Source organism: Nicotiana tabacum, chromosome 23 (assembly GCF_000715075.1).
Source record: "Nicotiana tabacum cultivar K326 chromosome 23, ASM71507v2, whole genome shotgun sequence".
NCBI classification, from domain to species: Eukaryota; Viridiplantae; Streptophyta; class Magnoliopsida; order Solanales; family Solanaceae; genus Nicotiana; species Nicotiana tabacum.
The window spans coordinates 104,376,349-104,386,463 of NC_134102.1; the positions used below are offsets into that span (position 1 = coordinate 104,376,349).

The 10,115-nt window shown below is 31.2% G+C and overlaps 2 protein-coding genes across 2 annotated transcripts; both read right to left on the reverse strand.

The window, feature by feature from the left end:
• Positions 1-369: 369 nt before the first annotated feature.
• On the reverse strand, positions 370-2,106 carry LOC107804227 (uncharacterized). The gene is made up of 4 exons (XM_016628075.2): positions 1,537-2,106; positions 1,153-1,412; positions 799-939; positions 370-688 (listed from the first exon to the last, which is right to left on the reverse strand). The coding sequence occupies exons 1-4, from the start codon at positions 1,967-1,969 to the stop codon at positions 374-376; spliced, it is 1,149 nt and encodes a 382-aa protein (XP_016483561.1). The 5' UTR covers positions 1,970-2,106; the 3' UTR covers positions 370-373.
• Positions 2,107-2,551: 445 nt separating this feature from the next.
• LOC142177316 (uncharacterized) lies at positions 2,552-3,641 on the reverse strand. Its single transcript, XM_075245791.1, has 4 exons — positions 3,437-3,641; positions 3,209-3,300; positions 2,914-3,063; positions 2,552-2,814 (listed from the first exon to the last, which is right to left on the reverse strand). Exons 1-4 carry the CDS (start codon positions 3,639-3,641, stop codon positions 2,674-2,676), a joined length of 588 nt encoding a protein of 195 aa, XP_075101892.1. The 3' UTR covers positions 2,552-2,673.
• Between the last annotated feature and the right edge of the window lie 6,474 nt (positions 3,642-10,115).

Here is a 10,115-nt window from a genome sequence, read left to right on the forward strand (position 1 = left end):
CTATTACTAACAAAGCAAGTTCAAGTTGATTATTACCATTTGTCCACAAAATATTTGAACAGACATTATTATACGTGGTCCGACTTGAACTGGCGATAGTATCAATTTGGAGGCATAAGAGTGTAATCATGTGGTGCTTTGAGTTGTCTGATTAGGCCAGAGATGCATGATATGCCTAATGCTTTCACTTCTTTCCATTAGTCGACAAAATTTTGATAGATAGGGCATTATTTCTATACATGGCGTTGACCTGCTAACTGAGATAAGTTTAAATGGAGTGACATGTACAGTGAAGATTCATATAGCGGATCTCAACTTGCTTGGAATTGAGTCTTAGTTGGTGTTGTTGTATGATGTTGAACTACTGATGGTATCAATTTGGAGGCATAAGAACTGCAGCACCAAACGACCGTGTGGTATTTTGAGTTGTTTGATTAGGCCAAGACATGATATGCAGTCTAATACTATCACTTCTTTCCATTGCTAAATTGAGAGTTTCCTTAATATCACTATGATCACAGCAGTATATTAGACCTTCTGGGCTAACAGTTGAAGGCAAAAGACTTTTTCCTTCTAGCCTTGAAATCACAAGAAGTTGCTCGCTTTTGTTTGCTTGCTCAAATAAACGCACTAAACTGGCTCGTTCTGCAGCTGTCCCCTTTGTTACTGAGTATATACTGACAAATCCCTAAAAGGAAATTTCAAAAAAAGAACATGTTAAGTAATTTAACTTAAAACATTTCGTAGTAACATTATTTACTTTGCTATTTTCAGAAATGAAAAGGCGATGACTGTTACTTCATCTGTTCGTTTAATGTCTATTCCGAATCTGGTTTCTCCTGGAACAGGTGTTAGTTCAAGTGGAATCTCTTCAATTCCTGGTAGATACCATAGCCTTACTCCTTGCGCGGATTGGTTACCAATGTTGTTTCTCCTCTCCTATACATAAAAAGCATGAAGAGGAAAAAAAATTAGTTCATAATGAAACTTTTAGTTAGAGTATAATCAATTGAGTTTACACTGACAGGTACTGGTTAGTAACCTGAATAAGGCACGTTACCTGCTACAACAGGTTAACAGTGTAAAAATTCTTTATATTGTCAGTGTATATGTAAGTCAAACCTTATTATCAGAAAAGTTAGAGAGTAATACCAAATTGCTTATTTGCTCAGTTTGAATGTTAACGAATACAAGGGGGATTCCTGAAGATACCGCTGCTGAAAACCAGGCCATGGTTCGAACTATTGTGGCTTCTACTCTATACTCTCTTGTTAAAGGCATGAAAAGTATGGAGCTAACAACTGTGGAACGAGAATCGGGTAGATAGGTTCCCACCTTCATCTTCCAGTCATATTGTAATCCCATTTGGTTATATCCCCGTGAGCCCGAATTTACCATTCTTCTGCTCATTTCTGCACCATCCAAAAAAAAAGAAAAAACTGTTCTTGAACATTTTATGTACAATGTTCCTGGCAAAGAGTTATATACATTGACAGTGTAAAAATTAGCGGAAAACAAACAAACAAAAAATTGTACCCTGGAGTTCAGTGCAACGTCCCAAAGTTAATTCTGCTATAACAGCAAGATGTCTGTCATCAGATGCTGCTCTAACCACAAACCTTTTTTGCAGATTGGAACGTCGTTCAACTAAGACATATCCCCTGAGTTTAAGTCTACTCTCTCCCCTTCTAACTTTCAACCAAATGAAATGTCCAACAATTTTACCAAGAAATAAAGCTAACTCTGACCATGCCTTGGCCTGAACAAATGAATCATCATCAGCAGCTAATTCACCAATGCCTTCTATTATGTCCCCTGGGAGTGGCATTGTCACATCCCATCCATCTGGATCTTTTTGCCTCACTTTCTTTACACCAACTACTTTCTCAGAATTCGCCATCTTCTTTTTCTTTTTCTTCTTCTTGAAGACGGAACAGTAGTATTTCTTGATTAGCCGCAATAGCATCATATATATCCAACACTGATCATACCTCTTGTCAAAAGAAGTTAATGAACTCGAACACGGACATCTCTAGGTGGAGTGGAATTTCTAGTTGTGAACGTTGAAAACGTACTATGGTTTTCAATTGACTGCTTAGAGAAATATCCTCCATTTTGATGTTTACGAAGGGTCACTTAGCGAACAGGCCGGCTCTACTTATTCTTGTGAGCAAAGACTCAACCAAGTGATAGTACAAAACAACACTCAAGACAAGAATGAAATTATTCCAGAACATGGCATTATTCTCTATATTGAATGAGAATACAACAAGCAAAACTTTTGTCCTTTAACTAGCTAGGGAGTTGGTATGAGTACAAACAAAAATCATGCATAGAACAACCAATGAAATGTAGTCTAAGAAAATAATTGATCACTTGTCTGCCTATATTTTAAGACTATTGGAAACGCGGAGAAAATAAACTGCACCCATTTCCCCTGATACATGACAAACTTTAACATTGAAAATAATCTGGGAAGGAAGAAATATGAAACTCTATGTACTGTCTATACACAATTGAGCTCATTTTGTACATTTAAATCCGCCTCAAGTATAAATACGGTATAGATTTAATGAATAGCTAATCTTCTAAGCAAAATCGGTAGAACATAACTAATACAGTAACTCATAAGAGATAACCTATTGCGATTTTACTTAAACATAATTAGTGAAATCAGCTAACAAATGCTTCAAAATTTTTGGCAAGTTCCTCTTCCAAATTTGCTATTTCTGCCTTTGCGCTCGCCCTTTCTTCAACATCACTAGAGCTTAAACTCTTTTCTCTCTTTGATATTTTCCTCTTAATGCTTTTTATCTGCAATCATTTCCAAGTCAATATGAAAATTTAGTGAACTCAGATTATCATAGCACTACAAAAATGAGGCGTGGTGGCGAAAGGTTAAAAGAAAGAGACCTTTCGATAGGGCCATCTTAACAAGCCATCCCTTCGACAAACTTTTTTCATGACAGTAGGACATATGTTCAGTTTCTTAGCTGCTATCTCAATGGGAAGATGGAGATATCCTGCAAAGTCTTTCAATCTCAACTTTCCAGTTCTTTCCCTCTGCTCTATTAAAGAAAAAAGTGATCAGAATGCAAAATACTACAATGCATAAGAGGACAAAATCTCTACATAAATACTATAGTAACAATCAAGTCCTGTTTAAGATGCATATTAATAAGCTCTCCATATGTAACATAGTACAAACCTGTGCAGAAAGGGGAATCTTTTCATGTCTCATGTCATTGCAATTTGCCTCGCTTTCGTTTTTCATCTCTTGCTGGTTCATTTGACAATCACCTGTTGATAAACATTTATCATTTAAAACACATTCAAATAGGGCCCCATTGACAGTGTTAACTTAAGCTAATAAAAAAGTATAGTAATTTATTTTATGCTTTTTCAGATTAAAGAAGTGATAGAAGAAGTTACTAACGCGAAATTGTTGGAGATAACTGAAGTAGACTATCGATGTCAAGAATGTCACCATCATCAGATCCAACACCTAATGCTTCATAGAAATCGCAGAGTGGATCTTGTAGCAAAATGTAACCTTCAAGCTTACAAGCCTCAAAATATTGAACTAAAAATTGCTTCACACTGCTTGTACTATCCTTGCTAAAACTGTTTGAGCAGAACATAGAAAAAAGTACATTATATTCGAGTAAATCACAATGTAACTAGAGCAGAAGAGGGCAAAAAAGAACTAACTCCGTACTCAAAAATTTGGGGCGACTCATGGCTTTGAGAAGAAAAATCCGAAGTGTATTTCTCAAGAACTGCATGACTGATCCTTCCCAGTGTTCCATAAATATTAAGCTTAGATATTTGCAAGCCTGTGAAAAAACCAAACTAGTAAAAAAAAACCAAAAAATTACATTGCTTTACTTATGTAAAACAATGAATTGTATAGACACTCACCATTAGAATGCGTTATTTCTCTTAGGATTTGGCAATTATTAGTACACAGAGATGTAGATGATGACACTGGCCAAACTGAGACATGACTTTTATTTTCAAACACCCCATCTTGAACTCCTGCCTCAGTATTAGTACTATTTTCAACCAAATAATCGTTACATTCATATGGAATGTCTAGCAAAATTGGATCATCGAATGGATCATAAACGCCAAAATCATTATCAGACTTCAAAATTGTTGGATCAAATGTAAAGAGTTCTTGATTCCATGCCGATTTTGGAAGTCCAATGGTTGGATTTTCATCAAAAAGTGAAATTTGGCCAATAGAACAAGAATCATCAAAAGGATCATGGTACGGCACAATGGCCGTTGGATAGTCCATCTTTCTTTTGCGACGACGCTTGGCCTAGACCAAGCGGCGCCACAGCGGAAACCTTTAGGAAAAGTCTCAAGAGAGAGAGAGAGAGAGAGAGAGAGAGAGAGAGAGAGAGAGAGAGGAAAATATAGTTGAAGAAAACAGAAATCGAATGGAGTTTTTGAGGATGAATAGTAGAAGGGGCGGGAGTGAAGGGGGAAGTTAAAGAACCGTTGCTTGCTTCATTTTGAATTTCTACTGTCGGGAAATTAAGGGGTAATCAGATGTGACGCGGTGCACCATGAGGATCACCAATACTTGTTTGAGGAACGACGACGTAATTAGCCTTTTGATTTCTCTTTTTCTTTTTTTCAAAATTTCTCTTTTTAGTTTTTGAATTTCTGAATTTTGAAACTATATAAGTTGCTTTCGCATTTGTAATCAAAAACATAAATTTGAAGCTAAAGAGTATGCATGTTAAAAAATGAAATTACTAAACCTAAACTTAAAGAAACAAAAAAACATTCAATAAAAACAGTGAAAAGCCAAAAACAAAACAAGTAGCCAGCCACCTATCCCAAATATATCTTATGCTGAAACTTTAATAGTATATGACAAGTTGAAAGATTATTATGTTGTATAATTTTGGCACCTATAATTATATAAGTAAAATTTTCTCTATTTATACTATATTAAAAGTACGAAAGCTCTTAGCAAAATGTCGTTCGCCTTTTTTAACCTTTGAAAATAGAGCTCACATTGAATAAAATAGTCATTTTATTAATTTTTTAATATTTAGAATTTTAAAATCAACTAAAGCTTTATTTATTATAGTAGGAAATCTCAATATTTAGGACATTTAAATCAACTAGATTTTTTCTTTTATAATTCAAAATCCTAATATTTAGGAATCAAATATAAGAACTATTTTTTACGTTAAAATACATTTTATGAATTCAAATTTCAAAGTTTAAATATCTCACCACTAAGCATTAGATTTGGGTTCAAGGCATACTACTTTTTAATTTAAAGTATTGATTCATCTATTTATTTTTTTTGTCCAATACTATTAATTATTCTAAAAGTAAAGCTAGACGAGGAATTAGAGTTAAAATAAGCCAGCATATGACTAATATAAGGGAATAAATTTCTATTTTCGCTGTCTCAAATTATTTATCGTAATTTTTAAAAATAGATAATTCAAATTATTTGTATTTTAGAAGTTTAAGACAAAATTAATTAATTTTTTTTTATTTTATCCTTAGTAGTAATTGTTCTTGAAGATGGAGATGGCACATAAATAAAGTAAATGTTCAATGAAGAAAGATTATATTAAAGACATAAATAAAGGTAAAATAGTCAAATTTCTTCTAACTAATTTTTTTTAAGGGCATATCAAATAGAAATACAACAAATAACTTGAGACAGGTGAAATATTTATATCAAGAGCCTTTAAATAGGTAGAAAGATGGTGAATTTGTTATTATTATGAAATATTTATTTTAACAACAAGAACGTAACTCCAACCAAACAAATAATTGGTCAATGACAGAAATCTCATCAATTGATAAATGATGATAAACGAATACAATTACAGATTTATTAGTACAGAAGTTGAACTAATCTACAATGTCATTCGTCTTTTTTACCCTTTAAAAATAAATTTCGCAATGGACAAATTTGTAATTTAAGTAACTTTCCCAATATTTAGGACTTTAAAATCAAGTAATTTTTTTTATTATTGCCTAATATTTAGGAGTTCGAGATCAATTAAATAATGATAAAATATATTAAGTAAAAATAAGAGAATTTAAAAAGTAAAAAGTAAGTTTCTTTTCAATGAAGGACAAAAAATATTATATATTCGTGTAAATGTTTGTGTCTATATCGTACAAGGAAAATTTTATCGTGCAAGATCAATTTTGATCCTTTATTTTCCTTTCCATACAAAAATATTTTCTTGGTTGTTTAAATTATATTTTATTAAATTGTTTCACACTTATAATTATTTCATGTGTTAATTTTCCTAATATTTACCTATTTAGGATTTTCAAATCAGTTTTATTTATCAAATATGTATTATTTGAACCATGGTATAAGTCTTAATATGTAAAATTTAAAATAAATTAAAAATTCAATCATCTTTTACAAATTATTTTCTTAAGCAAATATTTAATTTATTTTGATATAAATTTCTATTTTTTTAATAATTTCTTCTTATTATTATCTTTTACTAATTATTTCCTTAAGCAAATATTTAATTTATTTAGATATAAATTGCTCTTTTCCAATAATTTGTTTATATATATATATTAATTGACGCGGCACACACGTGCAACGCACGTACACTAAAATTAGTACTATATATATATATATATATATATATATATATATATATATATATATATATATATATATATATATATATATATATATAGAGAGAGAGAGAGAGAGAGAGAGAGAGAGAGAGAGAGAGAGAGAGAGAGAGAGAGAGAGAGAGAGAGAGAGAGAGAGAGATCGTTTCTTTTTCAAGTCATACCAAATTATACTCCCTTCAACTTGAAAAAAATGTTGAGTATGATCCATTCATCTCATTTTAGGGGAGAAAGAACATTCATTTCTTATTTTTTTTCTTAAACTAAAACATACATATTCAAGCAACTACATTAAAAGCTACTACCTCTTGAATCATAATCTTTAATATTTAAACGTAATAATTAAAGAAGTATCTTTTAGCTCTTCAAATAATAATAACAGTGCTAACCTTTTTGTGATCACATGAGTATATATCAAAATAAAAATTCGTGTCGTTGGGGGGGGGGGGGGGGGGGGTATATCCCCTTAATTTTAGTTTAAAAAATCAAGTGCAAGAGTCCATACTCGACACAAGTGTTCGAGTCATGCCACATAGCAGACGCAATTGGTAAGAATCACAAACATGGGGACCAATTTGGTAATTTATTCGGTGAAATTAACACTCTGTTTGGATCATTGTTACCCGTCATTTGTATAATGTATCGTATTGTATTGTATCGTTTTAATGATATAACATTTGAATAGATTGTATCGTTTGCTGTCGTTAAATAACATTTGATTGACAGTATCATATTGTACCGAAGTTGATAAGTTTATTAAAATATTCACACTTAATTTTAAATATGAAAAAATATTCCCTAGATTAAACATTACTCAGTCAAAATAGCTAACTCATGAAAAGATAGGCTTTGAGAAAAGTTCTTCCACTTTGTAAACTATGAACAAGATGAAGAGCAAAATAGTCTAACATCATGTACTTAATAGGGATTACTTACTGGGAGTACTAAAACAATAAATCTGCCAATATAGTTGTTTTTGTTATAAGAAAAATTAAATTACGGTGGATGTCTATTTTTTCTTCATGATCTTCTCAAATGCTTAATGACATATTTAATGACATATTTTTATGCTTCATGACATATTCAATGACATATTTTTCTTCACTTTTCATGCCTATATAAAGACCTTGTAATAGATAGGAAAATACACACAATTGAAGAAGAAAATCTCTTTCTTCTCTCTATCTCCATTTCTTGTTCATGTTTTACTAAATTGCTTTTATTTTATAACATGTCTTGTTCATGTTTTACTAAGTTGCTTTTATTTTATAACACGTTATCAGTATGAATTGCTCATTTTATGATCTTCTACGTCAAGACTATGTAAATTATAAGCAGACAATGAGATCAAGTACAATGAAAATGTCTTGGATGATAATACAAAGATAAGTTTTACATCCATCTAAACTCATTCATACTTTCATATCTTTGCATTAACTTTATGTGCAGTGTTTAGTAAAAATATATTTTTCAATTATATCAAGTGAAATAAAGAACTGGAAAGGTATGTCTTTATTTGCTACATCTCTTATATGACAAATATAATATTCCAACATATATATATGTTCTAACCTTTTACATACTATGATAGATAATTATTAAGGTAATTTAGTAATAATATTTTTAGCATCACATGATGTATTTCATTGAAAGCAAAATTATCAAATATATAGGCGATTTTACAGTACCCTGCAAATTTGGCATTCGAATATACAATCAATATAAACTCATTATAGTTATAATTTATAATAGTCATAGTTATGCATTAAGCCTTAAATATTTTTGCTGGAATCATAAGGCTCATTCCTCCGTATTAGATTTTTTAGGTGAAGTTTTTATAGTCTTTGAAATATAAGTGGTTATAGGTTATCTGCACCTTTCCCCTAATTAATTTATTAAAATATAAAAGTGATTGTATTATTATTATTTTTTTAAAATGGCATATATCCTAACTAGCATTTTTGTTGCAGAGGAATTGTTTCAAGATTGAAATAGTTATATATGTCTTCTTGAAAGTTAATTTACTTATGCCTATAATTATGAAGTAATAATATTTTAAAGGCTCGAGTGCGAGTCCTAGTGAATTTTGGCCTATTATGCCAAAGATTGAGGGTAAGACGATGGGTTCAAGCCCCAACACACTGTGTTGATAAAAAGACTCTGGATTCAAGTTCCAACGCATTATGGCCTAGCATGCCTTTATATGGGTAAGGCATTGGGTTTGAGTCCTAATGCACCATATTGATAATAATAATAATAATTAAAGAAAAAATAATATATTTTTCATGAAAAAAACATGAAGCTTGTCCTATTTGATTTGCTCCATTCTTGAAGTGAATGTAATAGCAGTGCATGATAAGTCTAAATAAAGACAAGTGGTTGAAAAATGAATGTGGGCGTGCGAAAGGCCAAAATAATAATAGTTATCACTATGGTAATTATAAAAGGGACAACAAGACAATGTTTACCATCAAATTGGTATGAAAAAAATAAAATAAAGCACATTGTATGATTATACTCCATTCTTTGAAGAGAATGTGACCTGTGATAAACATTGAGAATGCATACTCATTCCTGAAAGTGAATGTGAAAATATATATGTGATAAAGATTATGCATAATAATGTACTAGTGCATGGTTGGATAAATACTACAACTCACCTATAAGGGGGGTTTGAGATAAAGAAAGATAATGAATATTATTGTGTACTTACATGAATATATCATTGGTCGCATACATGTGATACGCCAAATATTTTGTCAAGCCTTATGAAAGTTATTAAAAGCAAAATTAAAGCAAGAAATTATTTTGCTTATGATGATTTTGAACATGACAATTATTATGATATGATTCTCTTTGTGAAGGAGACATTCATTATATGGATGGTGTGACAAAAGATCTTGTAGTACAAAAGCAGTTAAGAGATCTGAAAGAACTAATTTGTTACTACCCGAATGAATGAAATTGTTCATGACATTAATCTTGTAGTAAGTCTCAAAAGAAACATTTTGATTTACAAATATATTAGACAAGGTAGTTGGCATATTGAGACTATAGATGAAAAAAAGATTGAATATCTTTATATTACTATAATCATACCGGGTAAATATGAAATGTTACCTGACTTTTCTTCTATTTGTATTACATAAGTATAAGTATGATGATGCAATCACAAGTCACAAGTAAACTAGAGGTTTACTGAAATAAATATTAGTTGGCATGACCGGTTGACCATCTCGGTTCAATTATGATGCGAAAATTTAATTGAAAATTACATTGGCATATATTGAAGAAATATAAGATTCTTCAAGAATTCTCTTCTGCTGCTTATTCTCATGATATACCGGTTAAGGTTGGGATTGAATCCTTTGATTTATGGAACGAATAAAAGGTGATAAATATGGGCCCAGTCACCTTCCATGTGGACCGTTTACTATTATATGATTTTAATAGATGCATCTATT

What these genes read in the sequence shown, in the direction of transcription:
- LOC107804227 (XM_016628075.2), bottom strand. Translation starts at nt 1,969, where the DNA reads ATGATGCTATTGCGGCTAATCAAGAAATACTACTGTTCCGTCTTCAAG. An exon ending in ACGTTGCACTGAACTCCAGG is followed by an intron (nt 1,413 to 1,536) that starts GTACAATTTTTT and finishes TGGATGGTGCAG; the next exon opens with AAATGAGCAGAAGAATGGTA. An exon ending in CTGAGCAAATAAGCAATTTG is followed by an intron (nt 940 to 1,152) that starts GTATTACTCTCT and finishes TTTTATGTATAG; the next exon opens with GAGAGGAGAAACAACATTGG.
- LOC142177316 (XM_075245791.1), bottom strand. Translation starts at nt 3,641, where the DNA reads ATGTTCTGCTCAAACAGTTTTAGCAAGGATAGTACAAGCAGTGTGAAG. An exon ending in GTTATCTCCAACAATTTCGC is followed by an intron (nt 3,301 to 3,436) that starts GTTAGTAACTTC and finishes GTTTATCAACAG; the next exon opens with GTGATTGTCAAATGAACCAG. An exon ending in AGATTCCCCTTTCTGCACAG is followed by an intron (nt 3,064 to 3,208) that starts GTTTGTACTATG and finishes TTAATAGAGCAG; the next exon opens with AGGGAAAGAACTGGAAAGTT.